Source organism: Cotesia typhae, unplaced genomic scaffold (genome assembly GCF_013202065.1).
Source record: "Cotesia typhae breed Kobodo isofemale line unplaced genomic scaffold, CoteBio_Ctyphae contig_44, whole genome shotgun sequence".
Lineage (NCBI taxonomy): Eukaryota > Metazoa > Arthropoda > Insecta > Hymenoptera > Braconidae > Cotesia > Cotesia typhae.
The window spans coordinates 7,493-30,610 of record NW_027423753.1 but is presented as its reverse complement, the minus strand read 5'-3'; the positions used below and the strand labels follow the sequence as shown (position 1 = coordinate 30,610).

Sequence of the window (23,118 nt, the reverse complement as noted above, 5' to 3'; positions counted from 1 at the left end):
AAAATTGCGTTCAATTTAACCGCGTTTTATTCCTCTTCTTTGTCCTCCATTTCATCATTCCTCTGTTTTCATTTTGTATTAGTATTGGCATGGGTTATTTTATCGACTACATAAATATAGATGTTCAACCGATGATCGGCTGATGCTTGAGCCATCTCTGATTTGCTTAGCATTTAATATTATTATAATAAAACTAAAAAGTTTAAACCCTCGGTGTTTTTACATCAACGATAGATTTTTTTTTTTTTATTTTTTATTTTTTTTATATTAAGCAAGCTAGCAAAAAAGCAAGCGAGTGCGATCTACAAAGTATGCACGCAATATGTATACCGTGTGCCTTTTCGCTTCTAAAATGATACTATGTCTATACTATTGATACTTTTATCATATATTTAATGGTTCATATGGTTCGCATGGATTAATTTATTATATTCGCAAGAATTTGGAAAAAAAAAAAAAAAAAAAAATCAAGATTATGAGTATGAAAAGCATGTACCGCATTTTATAAACCGCAGAAACTTCCTTGAGATTCGTGAAGAGGTAAAATACTTAACCGCAGAATCGTCTGGAGCTTTTTCCCTTGTTTATCACTCACGTCTTCTGAAAACCTGGATAAACTTTTAATAACAAAGCGAGGGAGAACCACGTTCTGTTATGATATTGCGTGTCGGTAGATCCTGAATAACAACAACAATAATAGTAATAAATTCCAGGGACGAGAGAGAAAGACTGAAGAAACTGTGGATTTGAGATTTACGTAAAACCGCAACACAAGAACCGCTTGACCGCTAAATTATCAAGAGAGAAAACGCGCGATTCATTATCAATTAAAATTTTTTATTAAATCTACTGAACATGCCTCAGAAACCAGAAACTATACTATTTACAGTTATATAATATCCTTGTTTTTATTTTATATATTTCTAACCAGTAAAGATTAAATTGACATATCATTTAAATTATTTCGATTATTATGTTTCAGGATCCATCATCTGTAAGTATTAATGATTGTTGTTAGATCATATTTAATATCAAATACCTGATGGTGGCTAATCATTTGTGTTATTAATTTTCATCTGATTCATCTGCCAATGGACTACATACTTATCAACGTCTTCAGGGTGTAAGTATTTTAATTATATCATTATTTAAATGTATTAAATTTAGTAAAATTATTAGTCATTTAACGAGTATTAAAAAGTAGAAAAATTTTTAGCATCATATATTATCAATTTATCTAATTATCACAACGGTAACTCGTGGTTCTTTTTCCCACCTTCCTCTTTAAAGTACTTAAATATTTTATATCGAATAAAAATCCGATAAATACAACAATTTGTGTATCGTAAAAACAAAAGTAAGAGTTTAGGAAGAAATAGGAGGATAAGAATGAGGGTAAAGAGTAGAGAATCGAAAACGATGGGACCGATAAGTGACGTCTCTATAAGTAGAAGGTAAACGGCGCCCGCGTCTCAGCGGGGGTCCCAGACGTCGTTGGAGACATCAGCGCTGCGGGCGGCCATTGTCTCAAGTCCTAGTAGATTGAGGTATAGAGCTCTGGACCCAAACTATTTTATATATGTTATATTTTCTATATAGTATATACCATATAGAAAATATACCATATACAATATACAGTATACAATATACCATAGACAGTAAGCCGAATTACCATCATGTTACTATTTGAAATATAATATATATATATATATTAGTATTGTATAGAGCTTTGTGAGTGAAAGAATTTATTTTAAAATAGACTTAATAGTTATATTCTTATTATTAATTTTTCAGGCATTCTTTCACTTAATTTTCCTTGTTCGCTATTATTTCTTTATAATAATTTATTATTATTTTGTTAATGTCCCCGTTCTGGTTATCCGGTTCCTATAGTCCTTTATATGTATATTTATATAAATATTTTGTCTCATGAAGACGCCATCAGATGAAATTATTCTCGAGTATTAAAAATCCTCTTTTGCGACAGCTATTACAGCAGCTGATTCTTGTCATTATTTTTATTAACATAATGACAGTCGGACAACTCAATTTGCATGGAAAATCACACGATCGTTTTTATCTAATATACATATATATATATCCATGAACTGATATCCGTTGAATAAATTTAAACTGCATAAAATATAAAATATTTTATAATAATAATGTTTTATATTATTTAAAAAAAAAAAAAAAAAAAAAAAAATTATTTTGTGCAATTATAATAGATAAATAAAATTACTAAAACCTATCAAATTAAAGTCATTGTCCATATTTTTTATGATAAAGCCTTGAACAAAATTATCAAATAATTTTTATTCTATAATTCTATTATTTATCAATCTTTTGTTATTATTATTTTGTTATTAAATGCTCAGGGGGGTTATCCCCGGAGTCCGATTCTCCGAGGGCCCAGCCTGAGCTCCATCCGTTACTGCTGGACCACTCCGCACAACAAGGCGGTTAGTGATCACAGCAGGCCAAAGTCATTTCCCTTAAGAGACGGAGAGAACCAAGTAAAACAGCCTTCTGCATCCTAACTGCCAAGAACTCAGCTTTTGATGAGCAAGCTGGAACTTTGGCAAGTGAGGATACAAAAGACTGCTTCATCCCTCCTAGGACGCCAACAATCAGGACGACAAGCTTGACACGGTAACCTGGGTAAAGTTTACCAATTTCAAACAGGAGATCCTGATATATTTGTCTTTTGTGCTCTTCTTTGGCTGAGATGTTGTATTCAGCCGGGGCCGAGAACTCAATGACATAAATGTCATGAGTGGCCTTGTCGAAGAGCACAATATCAGGTTTGTTGTGATCTATCCGCCGGGTTGTTGCAAATGGCATGTTCCAATAAATTTTGCAACTGTCATTCTCAACAACCTGGGGAATATCTCCTGGCAAATAAGGCAGCACTGGTGTCACGTCAATACCGTAGCAATGACGAAGATAGTAGTACAGTACTCTCAGGGCAGCATTGTGACGCTGGATATATGCACCTCTCGCCAGCACTGGACATGCCGACAAAAGGTGCATAAGCGTCTCCGGATGTTGTCTACACCTCCTACAGGACGTGTCCGGAAGCTGCACCTGGAGCACCTTGCTACGGTACTCAAGAGTGTTAATGACACCATCTTGGCAGGCAAATATGAACCCTTCAGTCTCGGACATCAGGCCCGCTGACTTTAAGAAGGAAAACGTCAGCTGGATGGACAAGCCATGATCACGCACGTGTTTAAAGAACACGCTGTGCATGGACTTGTCCATCAGTTCGCCAAGGAGTAGTTTTTCCTCGGCGTTCCTGATGACGCTCTTAAATTCCTCCTTTCGGAGTTCCATAAGAGCGTTTATTTCTCCAAGACCAAGGGTTCTTGCCGCATATATTGCTGCCTTATACAAGAATGACCCCTTATGCGCATTTTCATGTTTATGTACAATTTGCATAAGAAAGTCATCCTCGTCTGCAGTGAAATTGACAACTTCGTGAGTTAAACCCAGGACCAAACGGTCGTGAAGCCGCTCCAAACTCTGCAAACCTCTCCCACTGATGGACCGGGAGAGGTATAATCTGGCGACTGATGAATTGGGGTGCATGCTCCGATTCATATTAATGATCTTACGGGTTTTGATGTCGAGATCTCGTAAATCCTTTCGGGTCCATTTCAGGACACCGAAAGAGTATAGTAAGACTGGGACAGCGAGCATGTTAGTAGCTGAGACTTTGTTTTTGCCGGAAAGTTCGGAGGACCAAATTTTCCGGAGTCTCCTAACATACTCGCTCTGGAGAGTTGTTCGGACTTCAGAGACCGCATGCATGCGGTGCTCTTCCATTCCTAGATATCTATACAACTCCCCGGTGTCTAATTGGCTTAAGACGCTCCCATCCACTAATTCGACATCATCACATTATTATTATTATTATTATTATTATTATTATTATTATTATTATTAGATATTTTGTAGCTAAAGGGTAGTTAGAATAGTGATATCTTTGCCACAGGCTGTCGATAAATAAAGAGTGGATAATAGTCTAACTTGAAATTAAATTTTAAATTGCGAGAATAGAAGCTTTTTTTATACATATTATCTGACTATACAAAATGCTATACCTGAGTAGAAAGAGAGTCTTGGTATTAACATATCGATTTACATAATGCGTATAATTCAAGTAATTATTGCAAGAAATATACACAATTTAATATATAATATGGATGATGATGCTTAAACCCGTTTCTTATCTGCTAAAATCGCTCCATCGATATTGTTATTTTTTTTTAACTCATTATTTTTTGTGTAACTATTTATTTTATCATTTTTTTCGCGTAATTTGTCAACAATTTTGTAATACTTTTATAAGGTTATTTATCTTGAATCCTTATTGTATAGATGCCTGAAAGATTTTATTTAATTTATAATGAGTATTTATATTTTCATTTTAATAAGTTTGATATTGTAAGAATTAAATAAAAAAGATTACGATGAAAGATAAACAAGCAAGTAATTAGTGGTGTTTACGCGATAATAATTAAATTTGATGATTTTATGTCTTCGTAGTAATAATACTTGTAGTGAAATGAATAAATAATAATCACAAAAGAGTATAAAGGTAATAAGGTAATAGGAATTTAGGAATTTAGGAATGGGTAACCAAGTAGTTGTGATGATGTTTAGGTGTATTTTTGTATGTCAGGTGTGCGTGCACTTGCAATTATGAGTTGTTTAAGTGCGTGTATGTATACCGACGAGTGTCTCGTGGCTCTGTATAATTTGACATGTTGTCCTACACGTTATTATTCAGATAGATCTCGAGATACGTGGTCAGTCCGGCAGTTGAGTGCTGTTCCCCTCTTTCGTGCCCTCATGAGCTTGCTTTCCTCCCTCCACGTTTTTAATACGCGATCTTTTTTTTACTGAATTTTCTTTTCGTCTTTTTTTTTTCTTTTTTTTTTAAACCCTCACATATACGTTTTATAATATATTTATTCATATATATGTTACGTTGCATGTTCTATCAACGAATTTAATGTCATAAATGTTGACAAAAATTTTTTCGTGTCACTATTAAAGTGACAACTTGTTTTTTTTTTTTTTTTCCTTAATTTCAGCTAAAATACGACAATGAAATTAACGAATTAAATATAAATATATATTTATATATGTTTTTTTCTTTTTCATGTTCTGCAATGGATTACAAAAAATTATTTGAACAAATCAATCCAGTATGTAAGTAATTGTTTTTAAATCAATATAAAATTAGTTATTAATCTTTATTCTGAAATCTAACGTCTATTTGCGATATGCTTTGACAAGGGAGCTATGTTAAAAGCGATAACTACTCTCTTAACCCTTTATAATTTTATAAGGTTCACCACCATGGGCTATACGAAATCGCTGATACACCAACAGTTTATCACGGTATTGGTATTGATATTTTTCTAATCTGAGGTTACATATATATTACTATACTATAGTAGATTATATGAAGGCCCTAAACTGTAGACAGTAGTTTGGGGTTAATAGAGTGCCCGGTGATGCACGAGCGATGCGACGCTGCGGCCAGAATGCGGCTTACCACACGCCAGCTGCCTGTTATCCGCAAAAATCTGTATCCTGCGCCCTTATTTTACATCTACATCTCATATATACATTTACACATGCACTTGCATATATTTTACCCATTAAATCGTTTTATCAATAACAATATATCCATAATAAGATAAATAAATAAATAAATAAATATATATATATATATATATATATATATATATATATATATATATATATATATATATATATATATATATATATATATATATATATATATATATGTACACAAGAGTTTAATTGGAAAAAAAAAATTTATATACATCGTATATATACGATTTGATAACAATTAGTAAAGCAACTTATTTACAGAAGAGTTGAATAATAAAAGAGATATATTTAAATGCATATCCGTTCTCACGTGGTTTTTATATTTTAAATCTGATTTAACGAGTTTATTTCTATTATTATTATTATTATTATTTTTCATCAGTTTCATTGTTACCAATTTTTTTGCTATTCAATGTCAATACAGTTTATTGTTATCGCTATTGAGAAATCGTAAATTTTCTTGTACGACTTGACTAAGATCCATCTACATAAACTAACTTAAGAATAAAACCTAAGATGGCTGTTTATGATTCTAAGGGTATAAATATTCATCGACATGTTTCTAAATAAAAGACGCCTCAGACTTTACTAAATAGACTTCCTCTTAATTTTTTTTCTTTTTATTCTTTATTTTTTATTTTTTTCATCATCGAGCTAGCCTTGCGTAGTACCGGGATTTTTTTTTTTTTCGAGTACGATAATGAAAAATTTTTTTACATTTAACAGTGATGGAAAATCTAGTTATAAATTTTTAGGAAAAGATTATCTAATCGATTATTGATTTTCGATTGAGTTTGGAATATAATAATGGAATTAATTTTTATTAGGAAAAGAAAATATTCAATCGTGAATGAGCTTGCTCATCAGATTAATCATTAGCCAGAGGAAACGATTTAATCTGCTACAACTTAAAACAATGAGAACAGTATAAAGATAAAAAGGCAAAAAGGCCAAAAGGCCAAAAGGCTCATCTTAACACACGTAATGGTTCTTTTCCTGGCGTTCCGTTTGATGTTACTCAATTACCTGCATTCATCGAGGACTTACAAGAGACCCATGACCTCTTTGAATTCATCCAGATTAAAATTCGGAATAAACTAATTTTTTTTTTTTACATTTATTACTTAATTAAAATATTAAAACTAAATTTTTTTATTAATGAAAATAAAAAGATTGATGTATATCCAATAACTTTGAAAAATTTTATCTTTATGAAATATTTACATTTTTCTGAATTTGATCATATATAATCTTTAGCCGTTTATAATTTAAATTGAAAAAATTATCATTTTATAATTAATAGTATAAACCTTTTGTTTGTCAATATAAACAAATATCTATTTACATATGTAGACAATGTACACAATGAGATCACAGAGAAACTACTAGCGTTAATACAGTTTCCATGACCAAACTGAAATTAGCATAGCATCTAACCTAGTACGGTATTAATTGGTACACGTTCAGATTAGACAGCTCTCAGAACTTACCGTCACCGTCATCAACAACAACAACAACAACAACAACAACAACAACAACAACAACAACAACAACAACAACAACAACAACAACAACAACAATAGCAGCAACAACAACAAGTTTGATTCCATTGAAACTTTAAATTATAAATAATATGTAGTGATGGTGCTGATGGGAGCGTATGCATAAATACCTATATATACAATTTGCACAAAAACTTACTACCAAAATGCTCTCTCGTGCAACAGATATAATTTTATGGTATGCGGATGTAGGTTTCTATAAATTTATAAATATAACATGTCTTTTATTGGGGAAAAAAAAAAAAAAAAAAAAAAAAAAAAGGTTGATGCTTTAATAACCATTAGTTTGTTGATAACAAAAATGAAAAAAGCATTAAAAATTTATTTTTGTTCACTCTCATAGTAATTTAATGGATTAGTTAAAGACAAGTATGACGATACACTAGTGATGATGCTGTATATAATTAAATGTCCTCGGCCAAGCAGAGGATGCATTAATTGATGCAGGATCGAGAATTGAGGATAGAGGATAGAGGATAGAGAATAGAGAATGCAGAATGCAGGAAGAGAGGAGAGCAAACATTAATAATGTTGGGTGTAGAGACAATTCAATTGGTGTTGCGGTATATAGACACTGTGAAACTAGCTGAGGCTGAGGCTGAGCAGGATCGCAGGGTGGGTGGTAAATCATAGGTCAAAGGGTGGCGTGCTAAGGGGATTGGTTTATAGTTTGTGTGTGCAGAGTTGTGGGTGGCGAGCTCGTTGCTGGAGCTGGTTTGAGGTATCGAGCGATGCCCGCGACTAATCTCCGGTTTACCTAATCACCTAAACCGCTGCTCAATGCTTTTACTGTTGGCTCTCTCTCTCTCTCTCTCTCTCTCTCTCTCTCTCTCTCTCTCTCTCTCTCTCTCTCTCTCTCTCTCTCTCTCTCTCTCTCTCTCTCTCTCTCTCTCTGGTTCAATCGCTTCTAAAGCAGCTTACAATTTCACCCCTTAGAGGCTGCTGGCGAGAGAGCTTGAATCTACCTCATCAGCCTCTCCACCAGTTACTATTAGATGGTTTTGTTCTGATCGATACTACGGTATTATTATTGCTAACATTCAATTCCGGTATAATTATATACTGAGTTTAAAAATTCAGTTTGTTAAAACCTAATATTTATTGATTATAAAAGAAATTACATTTTTTATTTAAAGTAAAAAATCTGAGTTATACATTTAATATAATTTAGAAAGTTTATTTTCAAATATATGGAAATATTAAATAAAAAAACAAAGATAAAAAAATAATGCAAATGTACTAAAACGTGTAAAATATTTTTGTAACACAAGTGGTAAGTGGTGTATCAATTGAAACAATGACAAGTTGGTAGTAAACTCTATAAAGATCTAAGACGGATACTCATTGCCGGCAGGTGTAGACATTCGTCGAACCGCGACGTGACAAGACATTTGCATCAGCGGACCATTAGCTTGTCAGTTTGATTCACTTGAGCGAGGACATTCAACGCATTAAACATTATTCAACAAGTTTTCCTCGTAACAGCTCTTCCTCAATATTAACAGTTTTAATCTACGTGTTAGTCAGAAAGGAAACACGTTCTGAACTAATGGATTATTATAATCATAATCAATATTACTACCAGAAATTCATACAATCATCCACGAATTTAAAGTTTTCATTTGGTAATTATAACAATTAAATTGAATAAAATATGCGGTAATTTCCATTTATTTTTACTTTTACATTTAAAAAAAAAAAAAAAAACAAACAAAGAGATGCAAGAGATGATAGAGAAAAATGAGTGTATTGACTCAATTGGAAATTATACGGTCTCAATTCCAGATTGTTAGTCACGAATAATAGACAAGCTGACTCGATACGACAAACTTCTACGACGATTTCGATGTGAGCGGTATTTCACCGAGGATTACTCGGCTTATAAGCTTTTCGTTCCGATACCAGAATACTCTCAGTTTGCAGTGTATATATATGTATATATATATATATATATATATATATATATATATATATATATATATATATATATATATATATATATATATATATATATATATATATATATATATATATATATATATATATATATATACAAATATATCACCAGCAAATTAACTGGGTAGAATGGGTATAACTCTATGGAGCAAAGAGCACACAGATATATATATATACATAAAACGATGAGATGAGAGTCAATTCACCATTTGTGTGTGAGAGCATATATGCAGTTAATGGAAATTCAAGTTTTTTTTTTTTTTTTTTTTCTTTTTAAACATATACTGATGCATACACCTATGTACATACGCAAATTGGTATTAGTATGTGGCGCTTACCCTTCTTTCGCGACTCGATACCAACACCGGGAAAGTTATCAGCACTAGCTATTATATTTCCGTAGTACATATGTACCCGTGATAAAAGGCAATCGGTTGCCGAAAACGAGCCGCAAAACACCCGTTCTACGCCTTGTGTGCCACTACCCAAAGATAAATCGCGCTCAACATTTTTACCTGTTGCAACGGGGTATTATTATTTTGTATCTATATATATATATATATATATATATATATATATATATATATATATATATATACATACATATATTTTTGCTATTCTACATTATTTATTTAATTTATTATATAATTTTGACTTAATAAATTTACATGATCATTTTTTGATAATTATTCATACGATATATTGCTCAATTACATCCTCTAACAAAATAAAAATAAAATTATATTAAATATATGTATATAATGAAAAAAAATCAACTACAGCAATGCTATTAATTGTGGATTATTAAATTGATTGATGGAATCAAGCACCGAGACTTGAATATTATTTGAGCGTTTTCACCCTCCCAGCATTAAAACATTAAAAAGTGATAATGATAACCCTCTCTAAGATCTCGCGGATAACATTGTAGCGGTGTGAGTGACGTTGATCGGTGGGCGTAACTAGCAATTGAATATCTCGAAACAGAACCTGCGTGTTTTGTTGTTATTGTTTTTTTAGTAAAGAGTAATCTCAAATAATGACACCTTCCCCACAATTGTCTTCCGGCAATTGAAATAACTTTTCACAATAAATATGATAATAATAATAGTTTAAAAAAATATTTCTCATGTTTTTATTTTTCATGATGTATTAGTATAGAATGTTTTATCTCTTATCGACGTAAAAAATCAAATCGAATAAAAATAGTCGTAAATTAGATGTACCCAGGAGCAACAAAGCGTCTATTTCAGAGTGACCACCCTACTAGTCCTGTCTTAAAACATTTAGAAATATAAATAAAGCTCTTGAATAATAGCCACAAAAGCTGAGACTGTGATAAATAATAATAATAATAATAATAATAATAATAATAATAATAATAATAATAATAATAATAATAATAATAATAATAATAATAATAATAATAATAATAATAATAATAATAATAATAATAATAATAATAATAATAATAATAATAATAATAATAATAATAATAATAATAATAATAATAATAATAATAATAATAATAATAATAATAATAATAATAATAATAATAATAATAATAATAATAATAATAATAATAATAATAATAATAATAATAATAATAATAATAATAATAATAATAATAATAATAATAATAATAATAATAATAATAATGATAAGAATAATAATAATAATAATAATAATAATAATAATAATAATAATAATAATAATAATAATAATAATAATAATAATAATAATAATAATAATAATAATAATAATAATAATAATAATAATAATAATAATAATAATAATAATAATAATAATAATAATAATAATAATAATAATGATAAGAATAATAAAAGTAAAACAAAATACTGAGAACAAAAATATACATATATCCCTGCTCATGAAGAGTATATATATGCATATTAGTACAGAGGGTTCTCGGTTCTGAATCTTGAATTCTGGATTCTGGATTCTGTGATCTGTGATCTGGGATTCGGAATCTGGGATCTGGGATCTGGTATCTGGAAGAACTCTCTGTGGCGGCAACGGTGAGACCGCCACTAAATATTGTGTTCGCACAGTGAATACAGACCGTGGACACGTGTAAACGGCCCGCGGGATTCCGTATGAAGTAGATCGGGCTCAACGATTATACGCTAATTCAACGCAAATTCCTTCGCGGAGATATCTGTATCGCTTTCATATATCAGCGAAAAGAGTAGAGACACTGTTGAAACAACACAATAACTATGAACAGTGGATAAATATGTATGCATGTATGTAAATATAAAGTAAGCTTCTGGATTAAAAGAGCTCCTCAAGAAAAATAATAACGAGAAAAAGTACCATTTAATATACGTACCGCGTACCGCGTACCGCCGGTAGCAAATAGTCGTTATAAACTTTCTGCATATATATGAATAGGTTAATCATAAACTACTTTTCTTTATAAATATTTTTTTACACAATCACACCATTCCCAATCTTTAAAGTTACTTACGATATATTTGTTTATTTTATTTAAAAATAATAAAGATTAAAGAAAAACATGATTCAAAATTTTTATTCTTACTACTACTACTACTACTACTACTACTACTACTACTACTACTACTACTACTACTACTACTACTGTTGTGTTGATTTTGTATTGTACAATACAAACACAAAGAGAGTAAGGGTTATTATATAACACGCCGTCATTAGCCGCGTAACTTCAGATGAGTTTTTCCACTGCTAATGAGTCTCTGCACTTTAATTGGCATTCAGTATAGGAATATTTAAATAAAAATATCCAACGCTGATCGAGTAAGAGCCACTTAACAGTGTTGCACTTATTTATAACACATAAATGGGAAAAAAATTTTTAAATTTACGATATTATATTGTAAAAATTCTAATATTAATTACTTTTATAAGCATTTTTATAAATTTTTATAAACATATTAAGTCTAGTTCACGATTACGATGTGATTTATATATAAATAGTAAATTTAACATGCTATCTTATATAACATCCATAGAATCCACACAAAATTATAAAATAGATGCAACATCTATATATTTTTCTTTATCCTTTACCTATTTTTTTATTTTTAAAAACTAAAATAACAGAATAAAGTAAGAAAAAAATTATTCATTCATTTGTCCAATAATTAACATGCAACTACTTGAATTTTATTAACTTAAACTCCATTACGATGATGGTGTGTATAGTAGTGTTAAACAGTAATCAGTAACCAGAGCTTGGTTCTGTTGAGATTTATTCTCAAAATACATTGCTCAAAAGTTTGTTACAGCTGTTGGTGTCTCGTCACCAATTCTCACACTCTTGTTCGTGATAAATATATATATATTTGTAAGGAAAGATATATTAACCCTTTAATCATTAACTTATTTAGAGTGAGACAGCAGACATTTATTTCTCTAATTATTTAATAATTATAAAATGTTATATTGTGAATTTATTTATTTCTTTATTTTTTTTTTATTTATTTTTTTTTTTTTTTCATTTATAGACCGCACTGCACTGGGCAGCTAAACACGGGGATGAAAACATTGTCAAGTTAATTGCAGGAACTTACAAAGACTCCATCAAAAGTGTTAATGAGACAACGGTAAATCTACTTATTTAATAAATTCATATAATTAATACTAATTAATGCACGTTAAAATATATTTTTATAGTTTATATGTATATATATATATATATATATATATTTTTTTTTTTTTAATTGCAGAATGGGGTAAGTTCTATTGGAGTAGTAAAGGCTAATGTCGTATATATAGTATATATGAAAGCTTAAATAAAGGTAAGACGGGTAAGACGGGTAAAACGACGAGTAGAATGGGTAGAATGGGAGGAGGGTGGGCTTTATACCAGGTTGAGGAGACAGCAGATAGGATCAGATGCGTGTGGTCCCTGGTTTGCTGGGTAAGACTTATATAAGTAAACTCAGCAAAGTATAAGACAAAGAGAGAGAGAAAAATAAAGAAAAAGAGATTGCTGCTCGTTAGCGGCTCGCGACAAACACCGTACCGGTAATCGTTGTGCTTTTATATTATATGTATATATACAATATATACAATCATGATGTAGGTGATATAGGTCGATCGGTAAGTTGATTATTGAACAACTGATACTTAAGAATGATTTATTGGTAGGGAAATGAACCTGGACTTTATTGGGCTTTGCTATTATTATTATTAATAATTAAGACTTGTTAAATATATCGAAATAATTACTTACTTGATATTACTTTTATATGTAATGTATACAGTAAAGATGAGTAGTTAATCTCAATAGCTTACTAAATATTTTTTTTAAGCTTTTCATAATAATTTATATTTTGATAACAACGTATAAATTAATTATTTATAAAATTAAATCTGTCATCAGCAGTATATACCCAATATAACCAAAGACCTTTTCTCTTTAGTCAGCTTATCGTCAGTCAGATCGGCTTGGATTTAATCGGTGGTTTAAAAAAAAATTAGCCAGAGACCAACACAGCTTTAAACAGTCTTTCTATACAAGTATTATATAGTCGAGAATAATATAAGAGCACCGCGAAAGAGTATAAGAAGTATATATAAACCATGTACCGCGCCGGGGTGGCGCCTGTGCTCCATAGAAGCGTGCGACAGCCACGACAATGCAATCTCTCGACTTTAATACACGAGCCCGCACATACTTTGCTTTAATTTTTTTATTTCTTAATAATGCCGCCCCATCTTCCCAATAATAAATAATAAATAATAATAATATGATTATTAATAAATCTATTGAGTTGATATTATTATTTACTATCACAGTTTAAGGTAAAAAATCATTGATTTTATAAAATTTTTATCTAAATATAAATTTAAATGATTTAACAAAAAAATAAATTCAATATGTCGTAAAAAAAGGGCTATATTAAATTCAACTACTTACATGTAAGGGTATAAAAGTGTAAAATATTAATATTGAAGGACTGTGATATACGTAAGTGGATATTGGTGGCCAGCTGTCCTATTCCCTAGCACGAGTAAGCGAGTACTACTCGTTGGGGAAAAAAAAAAAAAAAAAAAAAAAAATAAATAAATTCAAGAATAAGATACTTTTATATATTTTTTTAAGTGGGTGGAGGTACGCCAACAGCCGAATAGGGGCATGTGACGAATGAGCGTAACGTCACAGACGAGAGGAAACTTTTAAGGGTTGTAAAAAAATAACAAGTAAAAGAAACTCGCGATATTGTTTCGAATCTCGGGTGCACACGTTTCAGGGCAATGCTACTTTAAAATATTGTATATTGTCTAAAGTACAAAAAGTTACTGATGTGTTGTATATATATTTGGGGACAGACTTTTATATAACCATATACCAAAAGTAGAGAATATATAGTAAATAAATTTAGTAAAATGGATAATATGTTGTACCACTTGCCTCGGCTCACACAAGTGTCGCTCACATTATACATTACTATTGCCAATTGACAAAATAAAAGTGTCTGTTGAATATCAAAAGGGTGTCTGAGAGTTACATCTCTCCCCTTGTATTTTTTTTTTGTGTCTCATCAAATTTAAAAATTTAGCTATTGTTAATATAAATATTAAATAGATAAATAAGGCTTATAAATAATGGACTGCTTGAATCAGTAATGAATGAAAAAAATCGAAATTGTACAATACAGAAGTAGTCTTATTACAGTATATAAAATAAAAATTCACACGGCCTTAAGATCAACAATAATAAAATAACAGCATTAACTTGTTATTGTTTTTCTGGCAATAAGCATCATCATCTCATCATCTCATCATCCAATAAATTTATTATTTTGTTTTATTTTCTTTCTTTGTTTTTACGTCCTTATGTATCACCTTTAGGCACGCAAGGACTGTAAAATCTCATACAATATATAACACTACATTAAATATAAAGCAGACTATATACCTATAATACAGAGTGAAATAAATCTTATAGCTCTGTATACATTCTTATTTTATACTTTTCTTTTATTTAAATAATAAAAGTACTAATAATTATATAAAGTAATTATTTTTTTTCTAGGGATATACCGCGTTACATATCGCAATGCAGTTTGATCACGAGAACATCTTCAATCTCCTTGTCCAGGTTTACGGTAAGATTCCCTCGTTTTTTACTTTCGCCTAAAGATTTTATGCCTCATTTCTTATTCCACCTTAGTTTATTATGAAAGTATCATGCAATTCAAAGAAAACTTGCTGGGCGCGGTGAATCCAATATTATAAACAAACGGAATATGTTGCCTTGTATTAATTCAAAAGCATTCGCCGACAAACAAACATTTTGTCATCGATTGTGCAAACGACAACCATTATTTATATTTATCAGTTTAACAATATTTCAATTTTTACTTTGCATAGGTGCAAATCAAGAGATTCGTGATCACAGTGGCAAAAAAGCTAGACAATATTTAACGTCACAAGAAGCTGCGGTTAGCCAAGATACTTTTCGCAGTAAGTATCTTTCTTTAAAATTAGTTAAAAAAAAAAAAAAAACAAGTTAACGATAGACACGAGCTTACGATATACTTTTTTATTTAATATATATATTTTGAAGCGAATGGATTTAATAAGCTTGTGTAATTTCTAGTTCAATATAACTCTCTTGTAGGAACTCGTATCGTTAGTCGATTATATGTTCTTATTTGCATTTTATTTAACTGGCGGATGCTTAAAAGTGTATAGCTTATAGAATTTTGTTACTTTTGATTTAATGAATGATTTAAGTGGTGTATGGTTTTACTTAATTTTATTTATTCATTGTCGCGTCGATTATGTGGGTTTTTTTTTTCTCTTTTTGGAATTTTTCTGTTGTAGGGATTATTGCAGGTGCTACAATCAGGCAAGTTAAGAAAAAAAGTCAACTATCTGATGCTAATATTGTAAAGTACGCTTTTAAAGTAAATTATGCACGTTTGCTTTTTTTTTTTTTTTTTTTTATATATACTAATATTATAATGTATATTTGAATACAATTCTTCTTGTGTGATAGTAATTTAGTAATTGCTTCTCACAGTTTGGCATTAATTTAACAAAACAATTAGAATTAATTTGTTAAAGAATTAAACCTATGATTAAAGTTGCATTTCTGTTTTTTTTTTTTTTTCTACGTAGATAATTAAATAACATTTATTAATTTGCTTTGCTTGAGAAAGTACTTATAAATCCAAGTAGTCATATTTGGAATTATAAGTAGACAAGCAAGACTACAAGTAAATAAATGTAATAACTATTCAAGGTAACGTATATAAGTATAAATACGTATAATATACATTAACAAAAGGCAAAAGCTTTTAATTTATTTAGACTCGTGTGCTGGTGATTTTATTATCCGAACAATCTCACTTTATATGATATAATTAGCACTATCATTCATATCATTTTTATCAATTAATTGGACAACATATTATTTATTTCGTTAACTTGTCTGCAGATTATTATTCTGCTATCATCCGATCAACAATTAAGATTCTTTTGAATAAATAAATTAACTTACTATTATTTTAAATAGAATTTTTAAAATAGAGATTGTTGTTTATTTTCCGTCCAAGAACAAGAGAAAAAGATTTACAACTGACATGATAATGTAATTAATTGGTCATTATAGTTATAGTAAAACTTTTAATTATAAGTTTTAAGTTGGTAAAATAGAGTCGGAATTGGAAATAAATGTACACTCTACATTAAATATAGTCTGATCTTTTGTTTCTGTAATTGTTTATCACAATGTCAATTAACTTATTTATTTTTACAGAAATAAAAGCAAGGAAAAAGCACACAGGTGAATTATTTATTTAACTTTCAATATATTTTATTTTATATAAATATATACAAAAAAACCGATTAAAAATTAGTTTATAGTTTGTTTATAATTTAACATAGAATTGATAATTGTATCAAATACTGTGATATGTAATTTAGATTAAGAAAATGTTAAATTTAATATTATTTTAATAGAGAAAGATCTTGGTTTTCTTCGCATTGGATCCCTGAACGTCCGCGTGAAACGCACGACCGAAGCATTCAGCCAATTTTTGGGTGTAGCAACTAACACGAATAATGAAAAAATTCACAAAAGTTGGGGCTCAGCTGATAATATTCAGGTAAAATTATCAACTTTTTTTAATTTTTTTTGATATCTAAATACTTAATTATTCAGTATTTTAATAATCTTAATTAAATTCAGGAACACAAAATGATGCCACCACCAAAGTACGCACCGATAAAAAAGCGGAGAAGTAAAAGAGCTACCGACTTTTCATCTCGTCAACAAGCCATAAGTCAACCAAGTACACCATTACCACAGAGCAAGGATGTTATCACCAAAAAAAGTCCTAAATTAAAAAATAAACGACCGTCTTCGACAACTTCTGTTACTCAAACATTCCAAACATTACCATCTGTAATGCTAGATTCTGATTCGGATGGTGCATGCGGATTTGATTCCGCATGGAGTGGTTCAGCGCAATTATAATCATGCCAATTTTTATATACAGAAAATTTAACAATCATTTTGTTCCATTCCATCTAATTATTGATCCTTAAAAAATTATCGATAAAACAAAAAATATTAAACTATAGTAACAGTACTTGGTCTTTTTTTCGTTCTAACAATTATTATTCATCAATTTCACAATAATAATCCAATTGAAAAATAATAGTCTAAGAAAGTTAAATGTCTGCACAGCCACAATGATACTTGAGAGCCATTTAAATAAGTTAAATGAAAAATTAAAGATATATCTCGTCGATGTGGATAAGCTAAAAATCAAGAATAACTACATAAGGTAAGTAAAGTATACAAATTGAGATCGTCGGAATCAAAGAAGCGGATTCTACTGCCGACATCCGATAAAATATCCGCTCTCCAGACAAAAATAAGCTATTTTCTTAATAGAATAATAAAATGTTTTTTGTTTGTAACAAAGAATCAAAGATAATCATAAATTAGATTATTTCCAAGCATCAACACTCTATTGATTCGAAGGAAACATATCATTTTATAGCCTTAATCATGTAAATAGCACCGAACCATCAATTAATTAATCAGCAATTAACTAATAAGTAAATAATTAGCAAATAATGAATAAAGTAATGATTTATTAACGAAAGGAAAAGACCGAAGCTGCTGTTTTGCCTGGTTTGGCTATTTTTTGTTTATCGATATTTTTAAGGATCAATATTGCTTGTTAAATTTCTGGCCATGTAAAGCCCGGCATGATCCTATTGCGCTGGTCTCCATGCTGGGGTAAATATCATGCCGGCTCGAATCGAAATCTGCGGGCGTGGCAATGTTTGGAGATGTTGGCTGGTTGTCGAAATCGTTATCCGCTTTGCTCTGTGGCAATGATCTGCCAGACGTTTTCTGGCTGTTGTTTTGAACGAAAAGAGATGCCGAGCAGCTCTTTTGCACTTCTTTCGCTTTTGCCGATTAGCATACACAATGTGTCATATCATTTATTGTTCTGGAGCTAATTAAGATTATTAAGAAATACTGAACAATTAGTATATTTAGTAATAAAAAAATAAAAAAGAAGTTGATAATTTACCTGAATGTCATCAGCTGAGCTAACTTTGTGAGCACACTGTTGACTAAACAATTGGACCTTACACCCAAAAAGTGGCTTTGGGTCGATAAGTAGTTTCACGGGCGATATGCAGCTCAAGATCTTTCTCTAACCATAATGTTAAATTGTATTTTCTTAATCTGAAATATATCTGTATTTGATACAATTACTCAATTCTTTATGTTAGAGTATAAAACGAAGCTATAGGCTATTTTTAATCGGTTTTGTATATGTTTTATATGAAATAGTATATTGAAAGTTAATAATTCGCTGTGTGCTTTTTCCTTTGCTTTTTCTGTAAAAATAAATGAAGTTGGTATTGTTGTGACTAAACAATTACGAAAACAGATCGGGCTACTATTTAATATGGGGAATGTACGATGACTTTGGTCACATCTATTTTGCAACTTAAACTTATAATTAAAAGTTTTGCTACCCAACTTTTATAATGACCAGTTAATTATCCTCGGTGTAAATCTTTGCTCTTGTTAACAGACGAGTAAACAACAATCTCTATTTTAAGAATTCTATTTAAACTAATAATGAGGTTAGTATTTATTCAGAATCTTGGTGTTATCGAGTTGTTAGCTGGGAAGAGTAATAATCTGCGAACAGACAACGAAATAAATAATATGTTGTCCAACCAATTGATAAAATGATATGAATGATAGTGCTAATATAATGAATTTATTCAGATAATAAATCACCAGCTACAGTATCTAAATAAGTAAAGCTTTATATGATTAATGTATATTATACGTATTTATATATATGCGTTACGCTTGAATGTGTATTACATTTATTTACTTGAATAACAACACAATCTATAATTCCAAATATGTTATAATTTACAAAGAACCTTTCTCAAGCAAAACTCAACAAATATTATTTAATCTACGTAGAAAAAAGGAAACAAGAAATGCAACTTTTAATCGCCAGGTTTAGATAACAACAATTACATTCTAATTGTTTTGTTAAATTAATGCCAAACTGAAGCAGTTATAAGTACTATCACACAAGTACGTGCCTGTGGTATATAAACTGTTTAAAAAGCGTACTTTGTGACCAACATCAGATGGTTGACAACCACTTTGATTGCTTTTACATCTATTTCTGTAAGAAAAAAACAAAAAAACCCACATATGCGACAATGAACAAACAAAATTAAGTAAAACCATACACCGCTAAATCGTTAAATCAAGAAAAGTAATAAATTTCTATAATACTGCTTTTAAGCATCACCGGTCCGATCGGTATGCAATAAAACATATAATCGACTAACTACAGTTACAAGGTATGATAACCCAAGCGAAGCTTATTAAACCGCTAAACTTCAAATATATATATTAAATAAAGCATTGATATCAGACAAGCTTGTTTTTTAACTAATTTTAAAGAAGATACTTGCTGCCTTTATAACTGACATGCACAACTGGCGTTAGTATTGTCTGGCTTTGCCACTGTGTTCGCAATTTCTCTTTGATTGCACCTATGCAAGCTAAGTAATGTGTTAAACTGATGAAATATAGTAATCAGTTGTCGTTGCACAATCGACTATTATGTTTGTTTGTCGAAATCTTTGGTAATACAGGCAACCGTTTGCAATATTGGTCACCGCTTCCCAGCAAGTCTTTTGAATTACGCGATGTTATGGCGTGGAGATAGAATGGTGTCATCTTTGGGCGGCAAAAAAACAGTGCCGTAAACCGCTGCGTGCGATAATAGCGGCGCATTTCTGAAAAAAACGGGCCCCACTATGGTATTGGCGCTTTTATTATTTAAATAGAAAGAATATAGTAAGGGTAACATTTCACTTTCTGTATTATAGGTATATGATGCCTTTTTATATTTAATCAGCAATTGTTGTATTGTATGGTCAGTCGCTGACGTAAAAACGAAAGAAAACAAAACAAAATAACAAATTCCGATGATGACCTTGTGCCAGAAAACAATAACGAGATGTGCTTTGTTGTTTGCCCTGACGTGATCTTAAAGGCCGTCTAGTATTTTGACACCGCCATGCTGTAATAAAACTACTTCTGTGTTATTTTTCATTCATTGACTCCAAGCAGTCTCCTTTATAAACGCTTATTTATATCTATTTAATATTTATATTAACCAACAATAAATTTTCAAATTTGATAATTTAAATACAGGGGGAAAGAGATGTAACTCTCGAACACCCTTTTTATTATTCAGCTTAATTTTTATTTTGTCAGTGTATAATGTGACATTTTTAACAATCCAGTTTTGCGCCAAAAGATGTTTCAACTATTATCCATTTTATAGGTATTACCGCTGCTGTTCTTCACACTTTTTGACATATGATTTTGCAAATATATACATCGTCTTTGTGCTGGGCTTAATATACTAGCGGCGCGTGCCACAATGTGCGCCGAATTCAGGCGCGGTATCGCGGTTTCTTTATATTATTTTACAACCTACTTTCACTAGGCAGTCACATGCAATATTCAAATATATAAAGTATCTTATTCTTGGTGTGTATTTTTTTTTTTTCCACAGCAGTGAGGTACTCGGCTTTACTCATGCTGAAATAGAACGGCGGCTACCACGTATATCACAGTCGCTTCAATAATATTTTGCCTACCCTTACGTAAGCAGTTGAACTAATATAGCCTTTTTTGACATATTATTTTTGTTAAATCATTAAATTTATATTTAGATAAAAATTTTATAAAATCAATATTTTACGCGCAAACTGTGATGGTAAATCAATATCGGCTCAATAGATAATAATCATCATTACATTATTATTTATTATTTGTCATACGAAGATGGTATTGTCTTCAAGTAAAATTGAAGCAAAGTGTATGGGCTTTCATGTATTAGAGATTTGCATCTTGCCTAACATTCCCATTACTTCTTATCTCTTTCGCCCGGTGCTCTTCTCTTGTTTGTTTTCCTCAATACTTGTATAGAAAAGATTTGTTTAAGCTGATAATTGTCTCTGGCTTCAATTTTTTTAGGCTCCATTCAAGCCATTCTGACGATAAGCTGACAGAAAAGATGTACAATTATATTAGTATATACGCCGGTAATGAATAATTTTATAAATAATTAATTTATGCGTTGTTATCAAAATATAAATTATTATGAAAAGCTTAAAAAAGCCTATTTATTAATAGCCAGTTGTTCTTTCATCTTGCCCATACATAAAAAAGCTGTAATATCAAATGAAACAGTATTTTCGATATATTTAACAAGTCTTAATTATTAATAACAATAATGGCAAGCGAGTTTACCACAAATGGGCTAAGTATCCCAGTTGTTAATGAATCAACTTCACCGTGTCGACTATCTACATCGCTGTTAGCTCTTATTGTATATATATAATATAAAGCACAACATTACTGGCTCACATTAGCTGCTTTAACAATCTCTTTCTTTATTTTTCTCTTCTCTCTTTGTCTTATACTTTGCTGAGGTTTGCTGCAAATCTTACCCAGGCTCCAGGGACCACACGCATCACGGAGTCTGCCTTCTTCTGGCCTGATATCGCACCCTCTCCCATTCTACCGATGCTACCGTCGTTCGTCTTGCTATTTAAGCTTTTCATATATACTATATCATTAGCCTGTAGAACATTCTACAGTAAAAAAATATATATATATATATATATATATACATATAAACTATAAGTATATTTTGGCGTGCGATGAGCTCCAGTATTAGTCTGTAGTGTCAAATCCCACCGTTATTTCTCGGTAACGCACGATGGAGTCTTCAGCATAGTTCACATCCCCGTGTTGCCCGGTGCAACGCATTATAATGAAAAGGTAAATAAAAAAAAATAAAAGTAAATAAATTCCTGTATAACTACGTTTTGCCAAATAATTAGAGAGTAGTGTCTGCTGTCTTCACTTTCAAATAAGTTGTGATGGGGACAATACTCGCCTAAATGTATCTGAAATATGAAGAATATTGACAAGCGTTCCTCTTTAGCAACAAGCACACGAGCAATGTATTACGAGATAAATCTCAGCGAGAACTCAAGCTTCTGATTTTGTTGTTTGTACTATTACACCGCATCTCGTCGTAATGGAGTTTAAGTATCAAATCGAAGCAGTTGCAATTGACGGACAAATGAGCGAATAATTTTTTCTTTACTTTGTTCTGTTATTTTTCTTTTAAATATGCTTGGAGCCAGATGAAAAATAACGTATGCATCTATTTACTATTTTGTGTGGACTATGGATGTTTGCTAGATAGCATGTTAAATTACTGTTTATATAAATCATCGTATTAGACAATTTATAAAGTATAAAAAAATATAAAAATATTAATAAATTACACAATATAATATCGTAAATTTTTCCATTATGTGTTATAAACGCAAG

The 23,118-nt window shown here is 30.5% G+C and overlaps 1 protein-coding gene across 6 annotated transcripts in view; it reads left to right on the top strand.

Moving 5' to 3' along the window:
* Positions 1-17,782, top strand: part of Sowah (ankyrin repeat domain family member sosondowah) — a 53,269-nt gene extending 35,487 nt beyond the window's left edge. For 2 of the 6 annotated variants that reach the window (XM_074244909.1, XM_074244913.1), the window contains exons 7-12: positions 12,680-12,778; positions 15,217-15,289; positions 15,555-15,647; positions 16,948-16,974; positions 17,151-17,296; positions 17,380-17,782. In XM_074244909.1, the coding sequence (XP_074101010.1) occupies positions 12,680-12,778; positions 15,217-15,289; positions 15,555-15,647; positions 16,948-16,974; positions 17,151-17,296; positions 17,380-17,667 (726 nt within the window). In that variant the 3' untranslated portion in view covers positions 17,668-17,782. Of the gene's footprint in view, positions 1-12,679; positions 12,779-15,216; positions 15,290-15,554; positions 15,648-16,010; positions 16,081-16,947; positions 16,975-17,150; positions 17,297-17,379 lie in introns of all 6 variants that reach the window. The other 4 variants (XR_012479439.1, XR_012479440.1, XM_074244910.1 and 1 more) reach the window with 4 other exon arrangements.
* Positions 17,783-23,118: the final 5,336 nt, after the last annotated feature.